This window comes from Podarcis cretensis (assembly GCF_951804945.1).
Source record: "Podarcis cretensis genome assembly, chromosome: 2".
NCBI classification, from domain to species: domain Eukaryota; kingdom Metazoa; phylum Chordata; class Lepidosauria; order Squamata; family Lacertidae; genus Podarcis; species Podarcis cretensis.
The window spans coordinates 112,752,891-112,772,034 of NC_137171.1; the positions used below are offsets into that span (position 1 = coordinate 112,752,891).

At 43.3% G+C, this 19,144-nt stretch overlaps 1 protein-coding gene across 1 annotated transcript; it reads right to left on the reverse strand.

The window, feature by feature from the left end:
- Positions 1-1,331: 1,331 nt before the first annotated feature.
- Positions 1,332-17,137, reverse strand: LOC307208610 (E3 ubiquitin-protein ligase TRIM39-like). The gene is made up of 7 exons (XM_079963395.1): positions 16,622-17,137; positions 9,779-9,865; positions 7,873-8,178; positions 7,356-7,380; positions 5,136-5,243; positions 4,677-4,736; positions 1,332-3,615 (listed from the first exon to the last, which is right to left on the reverse strand). Exons 1-7 carry the CDS (start codon positions 17,036-17,038, stop codon positions 3,002-3,004), a joined length of 1,617 nt encoding a protein of 538 aa, XP_079819521.1. The 5' UTR covers positions 17,039-17,137; the 3' UTR covers positions 1,332-3,001.
- Between the last annotated feature and the right edge of the window lie 2,007 nt (positions 17,138-19,144).

Consider the following 19,144-nt stretch of genomic DNA (forward strand, 5'->3'; position numbering starts at 1 on the left):
TGGAACCAGGCCAAACCGAAGCAATCTAGTTCCAGCATCCCAGAAGTTCGCTTGGTGGGGTTGTGTGTGCATGGGAAGCTGGGTGATTTTGCTCCACCCAAGGGTGGACGGCATGACCTCACCAGCGGTGTGCTTATCTGTTCCCAACAGCTGAGAAATGAAGTTCTGGCTTCATACCCTGTATGCAAACATCTACCCTGATCTAGCCCCATTCACTTATACCGCTTTAATTCTAAAACAATTTAAGGTATGTAAATCCATTTGGACTAAACATCAGGTAGTGAAGCTTTCTGACAGTAAGAGCTGTTCGATGGTGGAACGGATTCCCTTGGGAGGTTGTGGACTCTCCTTCACTAGAGGTTTTTAAGCAGAAGTTAAGTGACCATCAGGGACGCGGGTGGCGCTGTGGGTTAAACCACAGAGCCTAGGGCTTGCCGATCAGAAGGTCGGTGGTTTGATTCCCCGCGACGGGGTGAGCTCCCGTTGCTCAGTCCCTGCTCCTGCCAACCTAACAGTTCGAAAGCACATCAAAGTGCAAGTAGATAAATAGGTAACGCTCCGGCGGGAAGGTAAACGGCGTTTCCGTGCGCTGCTCTGGTTCGCCAGAAGCGGCTTAGTCCTGCTGGCCACATGACTCGGAAGCTGTACGCCGGCTCCCTCGGCCAATAAAGCGAGACGAGCGCCGCAACCCCAGAGTCGGCCACGACTGGACCTAACGGCCAGGGGTCCCTTTACTTTTACCTTTATGTGACCATCAATCACGGATGGTTTATTGCAGAGTGTTTGGGGTCCCTTCTAACTCTACCATTCTCTGATTCTATTATCCTTTATTTTCTGATACGCTTATCAGGGGAGTCACCTTGCCACTGGCGCTCTGAACGTTATACAATATTTATACAGTAGCTGACACATAACAAGCTTGCAGATCACTTTGTCAAATATACTGGAAAATTGCAAGAGGATTTCAACAAGTTACTAAAACCGCCTATAAAATCTTTTAAATTCAGCTTGTTTAGTGGCTACCTTAGCATCTGTGGTTATTGCTCATTTGGTTACAGCAGGATATGAACCAAGCAAACAGCACCTTCGTCCCCAACCTTTGGTACCTACACATTTTAACAGTTGATCAGAGCAAAGCTCATTTGTCAATTATCCAAAATTCGAGGACTTACTGATTTTTCTAAGAGTCTGAAAGCAGGACCTGCCTCTTAGGAGTTTTATAAGTTTTATCTTAACTATATTTGCTTCAATTCTATGGTTTATTTTAGTGGCAGGAGACTGGATTTTCATTGGGGTGGGAAGTTAAACCAAGTCAAACACACACACAACCCTCAGTGTGAGCATCTCACTTTTATTAGAATACAGCCAAAGAGGATGAAGAAACAGCCGAATAGATACAGGAACTTTCCAAACAGCAAAAAGGTACCAATAACATCAGTTTTTAAAAAAAGAACTATGCAAATCCCTGTGTACAATATGTAAAAAAAAAACAACCTAAGAAAAGGCAACAAAAAAAGAGTATTATGGCACTCTAAATAACAAATTTATTATGGCATAAGCTTTTGTGGACTACAGCCTATTTTGTTAGATGCAGAAAAGGAAATCATAGTTGGCAAGTATGTATGAGAAAATGATTAGGTGGGAGCTGGATGACAAGGAGATGTGAAAATTACAATTAGTGATAACAGGCAGTTTAAAAGTATGTTCAGGTGGCACAGTGAGAAAGTTACATTAACACCAAAAGTGGGAAATAGAACAGAGAACCTCCACTGCTTAGTCAGCCCAATGCACTTTGGTTTCTAATTTTGTCAGGGGCGCTACAAAACAAAGCAGCACAGTATTTGTGCACGCTCTGTCGCAAAGGGGTTTTGCATAGAACACAGCACATAGAAAACCAGAGAGTATTGTTTCCTTTGGCAGTGCCTCAAGGGAGATTCGTGTGGGGCTGAACGAGTAAAGGATTTATTTTAATGTTGGTGCCTTCCCTCCACTTCAGTGCCAAACTGCCGTGCCATAGGGAACATGGAGTGTGTGTGTGCGCATGTGCCAACCTGGCACCCTCCAGATGTTCTAAACTCCATACGGCCATGCTGCCTGAGGCCGATGAGAGTTGTAGTCTAAAACATCTGGATGGTACCAGGTTGCCAACAGTATTGATAGAGACATCCCAACAAAGCAATGCACGTTGCATTCCAAACCACTCCAGCCCCCCCCCCCCCAAAAAAAAACAAGGCATGCACCGAAAATGTTTCCTGATTAATTCCACACCCAGCATTGCATCAATAGGCATGGAAGCTGAGGGGAGTGTTCAACTAATGCGTCCCGCCAGAACCAGGATTTCTACTTGCACAATGAGACTTCCCCCCTCCCCCAAACTGCTGCAGAGCGTTGGGAAGACCGCAAAAATAGGTTGGAGGGGGCAGGGGAGCAGAGGGAGAGAATATTCCATCATGCAAGCAGAAATCCCAGTGCGTCACTAGGTTGGCTACAGCCCCCTCGTACAACTGCTGCAATCGTTTGTGCGCCTTTCCCTTCCGAACTGACTGCCTCCTGAAAGGAAATAGGGTCACATGCTTAACCACCTGACTGGTACTTAAGATTTCCATACAGGAAGATTTAAGTAGAGGAAGCAAGGAGGGAGCTGGCCACAGACCCCAACTGATAGAGGGGGGTGTATTGCAATGAGAAGTAAGAGTGCTTAGGAGTTGCAAATCCAGGGAATGTCTATATACAAAGAGGAGATTCCTCAGAAATCATAGTACAGTGGTACCTCAGGTTACATACGCTTCAGGTTACAGACGCTTCAGGTTACAGAAATTGCTAACCCAGAAATAGTACCTTGGGTTAAGAACTTTGCTTAAGGATGAGAACAGAAAACGCGTGGTGGCAGCGGGAGGCCCCATTAGCTAAAGTGGTGCTTCGGGTTAAGAACGGTTTCAGGTTAAGAATGGACCTCCGGAATGAATTAAGTTCGCAACCAGAGGTACCACTGTATCTTTTATCAAAAACCAGAGATATCACTGTACTCCCAAGGTTTAATAAGCCCAGCCTCTACCAGTTTGAACTCAATATCTTCTGGTTCTAACTGGCATATTTTGATGGCCCCCTTCCCAACCCAAAACCAGGGATAGATTTGTCCTCCATTGAATGCGGCCGGAGGAAAGGTAAAGATTAAGGTTTCAGGATCAGTGGCATTGCAAAATGACACCTCCCCTTTGTCGTAATCTAGAAACACCTGGATCTTCTTGAAGGGTTTTGGCACGGTCAAAGGAATAGGACCTTGAAGGGTGAAAGCCCAGTACCCCTTGTCTAACCCAACTCTGTCTAGGCCTACTCCCCAGATTCCGGCATCAGGGTTAAAGTCCAGAGGGCCCTTCCTCTCCACAGATTTTCTCGCCACCCCAGCACCCCATTCTTTCGCCTTTTCCACATCAACTTCCCAGTAGACTCTCCCTGAGGTGTATCCGTTTAAGCCCAGCACACACTGATGGTTCTCAAATCTCTCAGGGTGATAAGGCATCTCCTCAGGCGACTCGTGCGACTCCCAGGCGCTTCCCTGGTCCTCTGAAAGGACCAGCGAGGTGTGCGCTGTGTCACGATCCAAGTACACACTTTCTGCAAGAGGAAGGGGAGGTTATAGGATGGCTAAGCTGCTCTGCTGAAAAAAGAATTACTGTATTTATTTTAAAAATATACTACTTGATATAATAAAAAATCTATGCCGTTTACTTTTTTAAATTGTAATAAAAATGTACTGTTTTTATTGTAATTATTTGTATGATGTATAATAGATGATAGATGGAGATAAAATACTATCAATGTTTAGTTGTTTTTAGTGTTTCTTATTTTTATTGGTAAGCTGCCTTGATGTAACTATCTCAGGCAGGCAAGCAAGCCTGGATAAGAATTAATGACTCCCTGGAAGATTTATGGTGCGTTCATTTACAAGTTACACTCAGAGAGTGGCTCCCAGCCTGCCGCTCTTGAAAGGAGTTGCTCATTCTGAAACTCTGCCTTGGTCACAACAGAAAATACGCCAATGTCCAGCCTTTCCCCTGTTGCACTTCCGTTGCATTCTGACGTTTACAGCTCTCCTGGAATGAGGAGGAGGAGGAGGGGGGAATTCCCACACCCCTCTCTCAAAGGAGGAACTCTGACCTCTGACTCTCTGCTGGTTGCCTAGCAACTTCCCTACTGCCATCTATTTCTCCCCCTTCTTGTGAGCTATCCATGTCTGCTCTAGCTGAGTCAGAGAACTCTTGGTGAAGGGGGAGAGTCAAGCCCAATTCCTCCTGCTCCAGAGTCAGACTCTGTCTCTGCTTGTACTAGCAATCTTTCATCTCCCGAGTCCAACTCTTCCCCGTCCAATTCAGCCACGTCCCTGACACTTGAGGCTGTCAGGGCAAAAGGCAGAATATAAAGAAATACATGAGGAAGAAGAATTTCCTTCACCTTTAGCCATGATTGCAAGGGATGCTAGGTTCAGCAGCATCTGGAGGGGAAAGGTTGCCCACATCCTTTGAGTACCATGACCATTTCTGGGCTCCATCACTATAGTAATCGTAACAGCATCCCAATAAGGGCCATAGTATACAACTGCCATCACAAGGGATCCTGTTCGTGGATCTGCCACACCAAGTCCAGTTTGACTCTTAGCTATCCCCCTGTGAACTCACCTTGTTCATATTTCTTCAGGACTTCATTTCTGGCTTTCCACAGCTCAGTTGCCATCTGACCTAGAAAGGGCAGGGAGGATAACAGAAAGCATTAGAACAGGGGTCCCTAAACCCTTTTGTGAATGAACTTCAGTGATGTTTTCTGCAGCTTGTCTGAGGATTTGTGACTGAAGATGAGGGACTGCACATCCATCACACCAAATATTCCTACTGATTTTTAATTGCATGTTTGTGGTTGTAATTTAGTGTGCCGTATCGCAATTTAAATTCTGCTCTGCTGCAAGTGAATGGGCACTGAAGAGAGCTGTGAGGAGGAAGGGGCCTTCTCAAGAGTAGGGGTCCACCAAGGGCATCATGCCCAAAGGCGCTCCAGGACTGTGAGCCAGGATTGAAGCCGATAGCCTTGTTCCACTCTATCACAGGAAGTGACGCATCCACTTCTCTCCTGCTTACTGATACCTTTGAATTTCTGAAACGTCTTCTTCAAAGTTTTATTTAGCTCAGTGATTTCGTAGCATTTGTTTTCCAGATCCCCGGAACTGTTTTCCTTATAATGTTCTTCACCAAACTTGGAGAGGGGGAAACAATAGCATGCTGTTCACTTGTCTTCTGTTGATTTGCTTCTGCAAAAATGAACTTTTGAGGAACACAAAATTACACACACACGCGCGTCACTGAAGGTATTGAACCATCAGGAAAACAGCCCAAGTCTATCTCCCACCACACTTATGTTAAGATGGTGATAACAGACAGATCAAAAGGAAGGAGGCCATGATTAGTGCAGAAGTTCCTCTGGAGAGAGAGATAAAAAATTCTACTTGTGGAAGGTGGAGGGAGGAGGCGAAAGGATGAGATACATACCAGTTGATTCTTGACCTCCCTTGCAAAATGAATGAGCCGTGTGTAGTCATAGCTATGTTATTCTGTCTGACACCGAGGAAAAGATAAGGGGAGGCATTTGATTTCAGCTCAGCAAAGGATTTAACAACGTTTTATTATGTCCTCCCCCCTCGACCGAGGTTGAGTGGACTTTATTTAAATTATCTTTGGACTGGACCAGGAGTTTAAGGGAGCAATTAAAAGAAGATGAACGGCGGCTAACTAAATCTGGCAAGAGCCTGCGTTTGTGAAAAGGCTGGTTTTTTAAAAAAATTCTAGACGCAGCCTGTTGGTGAAGGGAGGAAGGAATGATCTCAAAGGAATGGAATATGACCAAACAAAGGAGGGTGGCAATTAACTATTGTAGCACCCTGCTTGTGGTTAACGCTTAGCTGGAATGAAATATTCAACGCAGCAATAGAGAAATTAAAATAGTAATTTATTTGTCAGACAAATAAATATGAGGCACAGTGGTATATGGTTACCAAGCTCTGGCCTGGCCTCTTGCCATTCTGGCCAGCACTTATATTTCCTTAATCCAGCCCCCTTGCTCCTCCTGTGGCTGCCTCTGTCCAATCAGCCTGGTTAAAATTCCTATTGGCTGTTTGCTAGAACCAATCACAAAAGATACACCCATTTCCTCTTACCTTTTATGGAAATCAAAAAGCTATATATTCTTCTATCTATAAATGACAAATAAGTAGTAATATATCTTACATGTGTCTCAACAAGGAATCTTAATTACCAGCTCACCTCTTGCCCTCCTTGCCCTATTGCCTTCCAAAACAGATAATTAATCTTGAATTTTTATCTTATGCATATGTCAAGGATTGAGTTCACATCAACATTGAGAGATCTCCTTCATTTGAAGGTTTCTAAACAAAAGGCCTGACAACCATATATCAGGAGTGCTCGATTGGCGTCTTCTGTCTGGCAAGGGGGGCTGGTGGCTGACTTAATTTCAGGATAGTTACAACTCTTACAACTATATGAAATAAGAATCTAGCATTTCTTAAATCCTTTCAATAATTATATTTAAACTAATATATTTAATACATAAACAACCTTTTAAAAGGAAAAGAAATCTTAAAAGGATCTTAGTTTAAGAAAGAAACAGCTTTAGAAAAGTCTTCCCAGAAATGTTCTCTTTCTGCCAGCTAGATGCTTTTTCACTGCTCTTGACCTTCTTAACCTTAGGAAGAAGATATGGCTCATTTTACTATTTATCCACCCTTAATTTGTAGGGTCAGTGTAACCTTGGCTGTCAGCCTGTAATTCCCTTTTTACGACTTTGAGAATTGTTTTCTGCTATAAATCAGGGGGGCCCCTTGTCTAGGAGTAAAACATCTTGCCAAGGTTTTTAGGCAACTGGTCTTCTGCCTGGCATGAAACAGAACATTTTTAAGCTCATTCTTAAAATACAAGCCCTGATTAAACATATAAGCTTTAATAAAAATGCAAGCTTATGATTAGATGCCTCACTATCTCAGCACACCAGGTCTGAGAACAACGTTTATGCAGGACCACAAACATGAAATGGAATTTATATTTATGAAAAGTAACAGAGGTGCTGAATGTGAGGAAACTAGCAAGATCGGCTGTGAGAATGGACTAACATCAAGAGATGGATGACGAGGAGTTTAAACAAGAATGAAGTGGCTACATCAGGAAGTAATGGACATATGTTTGCAACAGGAGTGGGGAAACTACTTTGTTTAAGAAATTGTATTAAATTTAAATAATTTGGACTGGTTTGTAATAATTTGGAAAACCAATAAAAATAATACATATAAGATACATACCAGTCGGTGAACGTTTCATCTTCCTAGAAGAAAGAGAAACAGAGAAAACGAGTAGTCAAGTTTCTAGGGATATGAAAAAAGGGTATCTATAAAGTTGTAAAAAGTCAACTCCCATTAAAATGCATCGGGATCCCGGTTTGGTGTGTCTTACCATTTTGCAGGGCTCTATGGTGATGTGAGAGAATTTCCACCCCGCAAGTGCACCGGTGCCGCTGTTGTTAAGGAATTATTCTGCCAGCCTCGTGTTTAATTGTAGCAGAGAGATTGGGGCAGCTAGGAACTGCAGTTGCTACACAGTGAGCAGATTTAATCCATCAGGAGCTGTAATGGATTGTGCTGCACAGGGTTCAGTTCCCCACAACAGGATTACGACTGCAAATGAACCATGTCTGCAATTTGCACTTTGAAAACCGCTCGTGCCGCTGCATGAGCAGTGCAAAATCCCATGTTGATTTCTGAAACCTGGGCTTCGCAGTCCTCACTGCAGGAGCTTGCATTTTTTACAACATTCTCACCTTGCAAAATTCATCCGATCGGTGACGATGTATCTTCTCTGCCTCACTGATCAAGACATTGAGTTGGGATGGTCCTTTCAGGAGCTCAGCCCCTAGCTGAGAGCATATCTTTTCTACAGCACTGGTCAAGACATTGAGCTGAGTCACATCCCTGGTATATTTGCTGTCGTCTTCCTCCTTCTTCTTTAAGATTGTGCTTTTCAGCTCTTCCAGGTAGAGCACCAGGAACTGCGCCTGATCCTTCAAAGACTGGCAGAAGTTCTCCACCTCAGTCACTAACGCCTGGTGTGCAAGGCTTGCCTGATTCTGTAGATGGACAGAAACAAAGAACAAGCCAAACAAGAAAATTGTTCCTCGCAGCAGAACTGTATGTTCAAACTATATATGCTAAACCTATGATGACTGGATCATAGGCCTGCAAGCATCTAACCCACTGCCTTTCCCAACAGATTTCATGTTATTATTTAAAACACATGACTTAGCCCCATAGAATCCTGGGAAGTGTAGTTTGTTAAGGGTGTTGAGAAGCCTACAGTTCTCAGGATTCTTTGACTGAAGCTGTATGTTTTAAATGTATGGTATGTCCCTGGCAAATTCAAGTTGATGGAATATGCCAAAATGGCGAAATTAACTGGAAAGCTCAGAAGCCAAGATGACAAGAAATTCAGAAAAGAATAGGAAATGTTTATTGTATATATGCAAAAGTATTGTAAACAAGTTAACACACTGGCAGGATTTTAAGAACACTTGTAATTTTAGAAATATAATAGGAAAAACTGGTTGAAAATTTTTTGAAGTCGTAATGATAGGCAGTTGAAAAGAAAAATTAAGGAACCAGAAGAGGGGGGAGGGAAGTCCCGGGATTTGGAGAATCCCTATTTTTGGATTTGAAATTGTTTTGACATACAGGGCGTGTGTGTGTGTGACTATTGTTTCTGTTATGGTGATTTTTACCTTTGTATAGTTGGAAGAAAATCTAATAAAATATATTTTAAAATCAAATCAAATCAAATCAAATCAAATCAAATCAAATCAAATCAATGTATGGTATGTCTGCAGCCTCTTTTTGATTTATTTCACACATACGTGAGTATCGCCCTGTTTTCCTTTGGACCACACCAGCAAGGCTGAGGGGGCGTGTTTTGTTGTCTGAGCAACCCAGGACCTCCATATACATCACCCGGGCTTGCACCCTGGGGAGGTCCCTTCATTGCTGCTAATGTTTGACTCACCCTCAGAGGCGCACTCCAACGTCTCTTGTGACAGGCGAGTGCCAACAACATGAGTAGATAGATACAACAGCTTGTACTTGCATTCAGTGCAACGTATAAACAAGCCCTCAAACTAGTGGGCAGTTCATACTGTCAGGAAGCTCTTTCTAATGTTCAGGCCAGAACTTTTTGTTCTTACGTGAGGACTGAAATAAAAAACAATGATGCACTTTTTAATGGACTGGAAAGCGTGCAAACAACGTGGTAGCTTAGGTAGCACTCTCAGAAGATGGTCAGAGTGTGGTGGTTTGGACAGGACTTCTGCCCTGAGTACTCACAGCTTGGTTGTTTTGATGGTTTTATTATGCTGTGTTACTGCATAATGAAAATAAACACACACACATGAGAGAGAGAGAGAGAGAGAGAGAGAGAGAGAGACTTGAACCCATTGGTTTGGGTCTTACCATCCAGAGCAACAGAAAATAAAATTTGGTCTCTTGAGTAAGTGCCTGATACTCAGTTATTTGAAAATGACTATCAAAATAGCTTCTTAATTCTCTCTTTCTCCTCCTGGGGAATGAGATAAGGCATAGCAGTGGGACAGGGACATCTCCCAGTCCACAGCAGGCCTCATATGCTGTCTGGTGTAAACCAAGCATCTGTCTGTAGGTGCTGAGTGCTTATGCAAGACTTACCAGCAGTTCTTGGACACCACCTGCAAGAGCTTCTTTGAACCTTTCAACCGAAGCTGCTTGTTGCTTCAGCTTGCTCAGAATTTGCTCCTAAGAGGAAGTTGTGAAGGGGAGAATTGGATTTTAGTTGGTTCCTGCCTTCAGACACATTACAGTTAGACACATTACAGGTGTAAGAACTTGGAGAAAAGGTCCTAGCATTCAGGAGTCAAAGGTAGTTGCAGTTTCTTTGCAGTTTCCTCCCCCAGAATACAGCTCAGTCCCCCTGCCCCTATTCAGTCTGCATTCATAGGACAGTTGGTTCTGTTTCTCTGATGGTTGAGTTCTGCATTATATCTGAGCTTCTACATGAAATAAAAGCCACTTCCAAACATATAGCAGAATATAGTGCAAATTTTATTGGCAAGCATTTTTTTTTTTTCCTGGAAGCAAGTAACATGGAAAATTGGCTATATTCTGCTATACTACTGGAAGTGGTTGGTTGGTGCCTTGTACAGTGGTGCCTTGCAAGACAAAATTAATCTGTTCCGTGAGGCTCTTCGTATAGCGGTTTTTTCGTCTTGCGAAGCAAGCCCATTGACAGCTTAGTGGATTAGCGCTACTAGCGGTTTAGCGGCTTTTAGCGGATCAGCTGATAAGCGGCTTAGCGGCTTAGGAAAAGGGGGGAAAGGGGGGGAAACCCACAGGAACTCGCAAGACATTTCGTCTTGCGAAGCAAGCCCATAGGGAAATTCGTTTTGCTAAACGCCTCCAAAACGGAAAACCCTTTTGTCTAGCGGGTTTTCCATCTTGCGAGGCGCTCGTCTTGCGGGGCACCACTGTACTCCTCCTTTCGGCTACTCCTGCAGCCAAACTGGTGCCAAATGTATTGCTCTGCTTTCTGTTATGGAAAAATCTAGGTGTGAGGCTGCTCAGTCACCCAGAGCCCGTGGGTCCCTGCGGAATAAAGGAAGGAGTCCAGCCACCAACCGGAGCAAATAGCTGTAGACCAAAGTTTATTGCGCAACAGGTTCAAAGAGGAATTTTGAACCCCGAGGATGGGGTGACAAAGACTTTTAAAACTTCCCCACCATATCCCAGAATACAGTTCGCACAGCATCATTGATACATCATTGATACATCACTGACATGTCACAAAAGGGGAGGGGTAGACAGGGGTTACACTAGTTTAACCTTGGCAAACATGCCCAGACAAGTCCTTGGTACAAGATTAGCATAAGCAGACATGTCAGGGCAAGACCCAGGTACAGTGGTACCTCAGGTTAAGTACTTAATTCGTTCCGGAGGTCTGTATTTAACCTGAAACTGTTCTTAACCTGAAGCACCACTTTAGCTAATGGGGCCTCCTGCTGCTGCCGCGCCGCCGGAGCACGATTTCTGTTCTCATCCTGAAGCAAAGTTCTTAACCCTAGGTAATATTTCTGGGTTAGTGGAGTCTGTAACCTGAAGCGTATGTAACCTGAGGTACCACTGTATAAGATTAGCTTAGGCAAACACCTCTGAAGTCCCACAACCCAAAGTACAATAGAACTTCCTTTGCATGTCTGGAGCCTGAGGCAAGTCTGGTGATGAGCTCTGGCTTCCCTTGGAGAACAATGATCCCAGCAATGGTCACCTCTAGGCATTTCCTGGAGTGTATACATGTCTTCAAGTTTGGAGAGGTGGCAGTGGAAAGAGTCCTTTTTCCAAGGGCAAAATGGTGTTGGAATGGAGGAACTTGGCAAAGGTGTTGATTTTATATGATTCATAGGTAAAGGTAAAGGGACCCCTGACCGTTAGGTCCAGTCGCGGACGACTCTGGGGTTGCAGTGTTCATCTTGCTTTATTGGCCTAGGGAGCCAGCGTTTGTCTGCGGACAGCTTCTGGGCCATGTGGCCAGCATGACAAAGCCGCTTCTGGCGAACCAGAGCTGCACACGGAAACGCCGTTTATCTTCCCGCCGGAGCCGTACCTATTGATCTACTTGCACTTTGATGTGCTTTCGAACTGCTAGGTTGGCAGGAGCAGGGACCGAGCAACGGGAGCTCACCCTGTCGTGGGGATTCGAACCGCTGACCTTCTGATCGGCAAGCCCAAGAGGCTCAGTGGTTTAGACCACAGCGCCACCTGCATCCCTATATAAATCATAAAGCTAGGTGTATTCCCTGAGCTGTCAAGTCGAAAGGACACATTCAGGCATAATATTTGTAACTGTTAACAACTTTAAATATGTGCCCCGCCCCTATAATTTCCGTAACACTTTCCTTTGGACCTCATCAGTGAGGCCGAGGGGGTATGCATAGTGAGTGGGACTATCCAGACCCCCCCCCCCGACCATTCCTCCTAGACACCGGCAGGACTTGGCCAGGAAGGGGGAGAGATCGCTAGTTGTTGCAAATCGCAAGCCAAACGGTAAAGCTGCCAACCACCTCCTTTCCTGGACCACCCTCGAATGGGGTTCAAGGAGGAGAACCCCCCTTCAATATTTACCGGGTTGGCCCAGCCCTGAGTCACTTTACCGTGACGCAGGCAGAAATTCAACAGGTAGGTGTCCAAACGGTCAGGCACCAGTTTAGCTTCTCCCAGCAAAGGCGCAGAATACAAAAGACAAAAAGTCATTTTCCAAGTTTATTGAACAAGCCACTCAAAAAGTTGCACGTTTCTTAGAAGGTTACAAACAAAAAATAAAAACATTGTAAAATATAACAGCAACAATAGTTCAAAAGGCTCTTCCTTCGTTCCCAGGCTTCTCTTACAAGTACCAGGCTCCTAAATTGTAAATTACTTTATAGCCTCCTGTGCCTTATTTACAACCCAATCTACACCTAGCTGTGCCAGGGTCTGCAAATCAGATAAGCTCTCATCCTGCCTAGAGTCAAGATGTAATTGACTCACACTTCTAGAGACAGGGAGTTTTACGACTAAAGAGACCAAACAACCATTCCCCAGAAGGCCACAATTTTATCTCTCCCACAATGCCTCATTCCTGCATGAACCAGTGCTTGTAGCCTGGGCAGCTCAAGACCTCCATAGACACTGCCCAGACTGGCACCCCAGTGAGGTCACTTTGATGTTGCTAATGCAGTGGTTTGACTTCAAAACAACCACATAATCTAAAAAGGGAGAGGGGGGAACCCTTATACAGTGGTACCTCTGGTTACGTACTTAATTCGTTCCCGAGGTCCATTCTTAACCTGAAATTGTTCTTAACCTGAAGCACCACTTTAGCTAATGGGGCCTCTCGCTGCTGCCACGCCGCAGCTATGCAATTTCTTTTTATGTTTATTTTTTAAATAATTTTTATTAACTGGCCAATCACATCAAATTAAATCACATCATATAAATTCCGAATTACAAAGCCAAATTTTTAAATTTTGTTGGGGGAACCCATACTTCAAGATCCAAAGGGGAATTCAGATCATCTTCTTATTACTGCGTTAATGTCCAAATCAGTCCCAATCAGTCCAAACAAAGTTCATAATTCTATCCAGTCTTATCTTGGTGTTGCCACATCATATCTTGTTCGTATAATTTCTCTTTTTCCTTTACGATCTCTTCTGTTAGTCTCCTTAAGCCGATAGCAAGTGTAATAATCCTGTGTGGATTTCCCGTTCCTCCACTAAGTCCAGATGGTTTCCATATATCTCCTTCGTAGATAACATCACTTTATCCATCGTAAATTTTGGCATTTGTCGCTCTTAAGTCCCACCGAGGAGTTGATTCACGATATGTAAACAACTCTATTTCTCTCTTTCTCCTCCCAGACCCAAGAGCTCCCACAATGCCTCACAAAATGGCGAACGGCATTTTTTCCTGACTGCGTCACTCCAAAACTCTTAGCTTTCCAGCTTCATCTTGAAACATTGCTTTGGATCGAAAGTTTATCTCCACACAGCCTTAAATCCACAGCTTAAGTCCTTAATTTCTGACTCATTAGGGGAGGGGGATTCTTGTTAAATCACATAAAAAGGTAGAGGCAGGTTTTTCCCCCCCTCCCCCCTCAGTCATTACCGTATCTTGACGTTCTTCTCGTATTTTATTGTTGTCTTGTTATCAGAGATCTCTTCTGTCAGCAGTATTTACTCCCCTTTTTCCTTGATGTATGTGCAATTAATCATGTCCAAATTATTTATTTTAAAGATCATTGCAACCAGCGGCGCGAATCGGGGACGGCGTCGAGGAGTGCCGAAAATCCCACAGGAGGGCTTTGTGCCTAGTGCCCCCACCCCCACAAATTCGGGGGTGGTATAGGGCACAGCAGGCAAGGGCCGTCCCCCCCATAATCCTGGGGAGGTTAAGGAGGCTAATTACCCCCATCATAGCCTCCAAATTACCTCGTGTGGGTCGGAGAGATGTTATTGTCAGCCATCTTCCAATGCGCCACCTAGTGGCCCCCTATGCAATTTCTGTTTTTATCCTGAAGCAAAGTTCTTAACCCGAGGTACTATTTCTGGGTTAGTGGAGTCTGTAACCTGAAGCGTATGTAACCCGGGGTACCACTGTACTTTCCCAGCTTAGTTCGCTTCTCATGCAACTGGTTTACCACACAGGCACCACGTAAGGGAATAATAATAATAATAATAATAATAATAATAATAATAATAATTTCCCCAGCCACTCTGGGTGGCTCCAAACAGAATATTAAAAATATGGTAAAACATTAAACATTAAAAACTTCCCTCAACAGGAAACTTTGGCCACAGTGCACCCAAGCAGTTGTTGCTTTGCCACGGCACACCTAATCCCCACACATTCTAAAAAGAGGATAGGGGCTGCAGCAGACAGTGCTGAGGGAAATATACATTCATAAGTGACAAAACTTGGGGTAGGGTACTTAAGTTTCTCAATTTCGCTAGGTTCTAGCCCTGCTAGTTCAGAATTAGTCAGGTTCAAGCAAGAGACCACAGGCAGGCCAATTGAAGCAAAACAGAGGCTTGGAAGCCTGATCATTTATTGTTGCAATAAGGTTCCGACTCCCAAGCAAAAAAACAAGGAAGAAGAAACCCAGAACAAAGGACCCATGAGTCAATCTCATGGGAATGTGTGTAGCTGGTGTTATCTGGTTTCAAAACTTTCAGCACAGCTCAACCTAGTCAGAATACTTGGATGCTTGACTGATAACACCCAAGGTTCTGAGTAGAAGGCAGGCATGAAGGGGCTGAAATAAAATTTTAAAAAAATTGGAAGAAGGTTCACACACATCTGTGTTCTGGCCTGCCTGCTCCACGATGGCTATTGAGGCTTACAACTCATGCAGATAGCCTCTTGGTTGGACCAGAGGAAATTAGAAAGGAAATTAGAGGGTGGGTGGGGGGAGAGATTAAAAATTAATATTCTGGAATACTGCACTCTGCGTTTAGTGTAAAAATCTGCCAGAAGCACCTTTTATTACAGTATACATGCAAGTTGGGTCACTCAAAGCATCAGGAGGTTTTTCCCAGGAAGTTCCAAGCAGATCAGATTCCTTATATAAAAGCATTTCAAAGTTTCGCTAACAGCAGGCCGAAAAGTATAGAGTAGGTTGATGGATGCAGAAAGACTCTTGCTGTGAAGACAGCATAAGGGCTGCTTTTTTCAGTTTCGTTTTCTGAAAACTTATGACTTGCATGTCCCCCTAACCTCACCCAGACTTTTGTTAGAACTTGAGAAGTGATGAGGCCCAGGCAGCTTTCCCCCAACAACATATTGATTAAATAAATAAATGAAACAGGGATAGAAAGCAAGGGAATAGGAATGGAAAGCTCTTATAGGAGGCAGAAGTGAATGTGAAATGACCAGGGCAGGGGGAGGGATGAAGGAAAACTAAGAATTTGGAGATGAGGAATAAGGTACAAGTTGAATGCAAAAGGGGATTGGGAGAAGATATTACAGGAGATGGATAAAAATAATAAAATAATTTGAGAGAAAGGTGGGAAAGGGAAGGGATCACTAAATTCTGCCTAACATGGGGAGGCTGAGTCACAATACCTCCAGAGCAGATGGAGGAAAACTGAGCTACGGAACTGCTTGCCACAAGGAAGATATTGTGGGAAAGATTTCAGCTATTTCCAAAGATGGATCAGAGAGCAGTAAAAAGTGGTGTTAGTAATTGCCAGCTGATTATGCCAACCTCGGCCTCCATTTTGTGTCTGGCTCTGCCCTTACACCACCATTAGACACTTGTGGAGTGGTTTGTGGGTTTTTTGGCATGTAATCAGTCTGGCGACTTGTTTTCCAATTTAGGGCTACAGATTTAAACAAATGAGAGATGTGATTCGGCAAAAGACATATTTCTTTTTGTTAACTGATACAGATTCTGCCACATTAAAAAGTTTAAAATGTTGATAAATAAAATATGTTCTGAAGGCATAAGGTTAGACCATCACAAACACATCCTTTCAGATCTGCTGATTATATAAAAAAACCACTCCCCCCCCCCTTTTTGGTGCCTTAATTTAATTTTGTGTGTTGTCATATTTCTTTTTTTATGGCTAGTGGCCTCAGAAGTTGAATGGGTCTCTCTGGACATCTTGTAAGGGCACTGAGGCAGAGTCCTGGCTGAAATTTGACTTTGGGCAAGACGCAACCTATTCTAAAGAAACATTAATAACAATTACAGTGGTACCTCAGGTTAAGAACTTAATTCATTCCGGAGGTCCAATTTTAACCTGAAACTGTTCTTAAGCTGAGGTACCACTTTAGCTAATGGGGCTTCCCGCTGCCGCCATGCCGCTGCAATTTATGTTCTGATCCTGAAACAAAGTTCTTAACCCGAGGTACTATTTCTGGGTTGGCGGAGTCTGTAACCTGAAGCGTATGTAACCTGAGGCACCACTGTACATAGTTTTGCCACCCCCCACTCTATCTGAAAGCTCCATCTATTATTACCTTTCGCTCGTCAATAGCCTTCTGTATGGGCAGGATGGTGTGGTCCTGATGCTGAACCTCACACTTTGCACAGATCAGGATGCTGTCCATTTGGCAGAAAAGTGTCAGAGGCTCCTTGTGCGAAGGGCAGGTGCTCTCGGACGCGGCTGGCTCTTTCAGGCTTCCCCAGGTGATCTGCCGACTTGCCTCCACCATCTTCTTCAGCTGCCCGTTTTGCTGCAGCTCGGCCTTCAAGAAACACCTCTTGCACTGAGGGCAGCAGACGTTCTTAAGGGAGCCTTTCCACTGCTTAGTGATGCAAGCGTTGCAGAAGTTATGCCCGCATCCGAGGAGCATCACTGGGTCCATGAACTCCTTCAGGCAGAGGGAGCAATTGAGCTCATGGAGAAGGGACTGGACTGGGTTTGCAGAAGCCATGGCTTTGCTTGAGGAGCTAAAGAGAAAAGAAGAAGCTGCCAACAGTTTCCCGCTTCAAAGAGTGAGAAGGAGGAGAAGAGGGGAGTGTCAATTCTTGTACTGAGATTCTGTATTGTGATGACTTGCAACCCGCCCACTCCAAAAAAAGAGAGAGACACACCTACCTACCCCCCCTCTTTTGGTGGGCACAAATCTGACTCCGGCCATATTTACACAGGGAACTACTTCAGTTTGATTAAGAACTATAATACATGGTTTAACACACTTTTAAATTCGTTTTTAAGTTTGCCAAACTGCAGAAGTTGTCCAAGTCCAAGTCATTAATTATTTGGGAAGATACATTCAAGCAGTTGTTGAAATTCCAATATCAGCTACAGTGGTACCTCGGGCTACATACGCTTCAGGTTACATACGCTTCAGGTTACAGACTCCGCTAACCGAGAAATATTACCTCTGGTAAGAACTTTACTTCAAGATAAGAACAGAAATCGTGTTCTGGCGGCCCGGCGGCGGCAGGAGGCCCCATTAGCTAAAGTGGTGCTTCAGGTTAAGAACAGTTTCAGTCTAAGAATGGACCTCCGGAACGAATTAAGTACTTAACCTGAGGTACCACTGTATATGGTTACAAAACATGCGTTATCCTCAACTGCACTGTTTACATCGAACATAGGAAAATATCTGGCTCGTATGTCTGAGCAAACTTTTAAAAAAATACTTATTGCATTTATATCCAACTTTTCTCCTCCAAGGAGCTCAAAGTGGTGTACGTGGTTCTTTCTGACATGAAAATATGAAAGCATGCAATTTAATATGCTCTCATACATTCTTATATTAAATTTGATGTTATTATACTACATTTTCTTTTTCCTGTATTGTATGCAGTGCTCTTTTTCTGGGGGGATGCAGGGGTTCGCATACCCTAAACATTTTGTAAATCTAATTCTGGCCTCACTGAGGGGCAGTATTTCAATATGAGTAGGAAAATGAGTGTACCCCTAAATATTTTTTTAGGAAAAAAGCACTGATTGTATATATTTGTATATTGCTTCTTTCTACACATTTCTGAACCTTTTTATGTTTCTTTTATTTTCCTCTCTATCTTTGTATCACTTTATAATTGAAACCTTTTCAATAAAAAGATTAAATATGAAAAGATGAAACCCTGCCTAAGAGTTAAAATTTAGGAGATTAATCTTGACACCTTGGACCACCAGAAATGTAGAAACAAATTTCTCTGTGTTAAGATGTTTCCCAACATTTACATACTTTCCTGTTTTCCTAAAGAGTGTATCTTCCATTTACTATTTTAGGCTTCCTCATCTAAAACCCATTTTCCCTCAGGCATTCCGATGAATCTCAGACAGGCAGATTCACCGCAGACAAAAGTATCAAAAGAATCGCTACTCAAGATAGATGTTTTTATTTTCCATTTTATTGAAACAAAACTAAGAGGCTCACATACTCGAATGGAAACAATAGTTATGCAAAACGTCTCCACCTCAGAGCAGTGGAAAGGGTTTAGTAAACAGTCAGGAAGATCTGTCTTCAAAGGGGAAAGGCATAGATAGAATCAGAATCAGAATGCTAGCATTTCATGAAGATTATACAAGAAGATTCTCATTCAGAAGAACCGCCCAAGATCTCCCTGACGGCTCCCACCTTTAGGGTGTCAGGAAGCTCAAAGTGTGTTTCGAATCCTTCTTTTGTAAATGGAGAACAGCAACATGGATGACGTAGAAATCATAGCAAACACTGACATTCCATAATGGAAGAAAGGATTGTGTTAAATTGACAGCCGAAAAGCCACTCCACCCACCCTTTTAAAATACCGGGAAATTCAAATGCTTCTAAAAGCATTATTTTTGTAAACAGAAGTATATCCAAGTACTGACTAGATGATAAGTCCTGTTTTTGAATTAATCCCAGAAATATTCTTAGCTGTGTTCCTTTGCAAGTAGATGTAATTAATTGTTTTAAGACATTTACCTGTAATTAAGAGACAGGGGTGAAATGACTATTTGTGTGCCTGTAAACCTTTCTTTTCCTGCAATATTGGTCCTGGTAGCAGTTAAATAAGTATCTCCTTTATTAAAAGGCTTTTGCTAT

Coding starts and splice junctions, on each gene's coding strand:
- LOC307208610 (XM_079963395.1), bottom strand. CDS start 17,038: ATGGCTTCTGCAAACCCAGTCCAGTCCCTTCTCCATGAGCTCAATTGC. Junction 5,244..7,355: donor TGAAACGTTCACCGACTGGT/ATGTATCTTATA, acceptor CCCTCTCCAAGT/TTGGTGAAGAACATTATAAG. Junction 4,737..5,135: donor GACGTTTCAGAAATTCAAAG/GTATCAGTAAGC, acceptor TGCCCTTTCTAG/GTCAGATGGCAACTGAGCTG.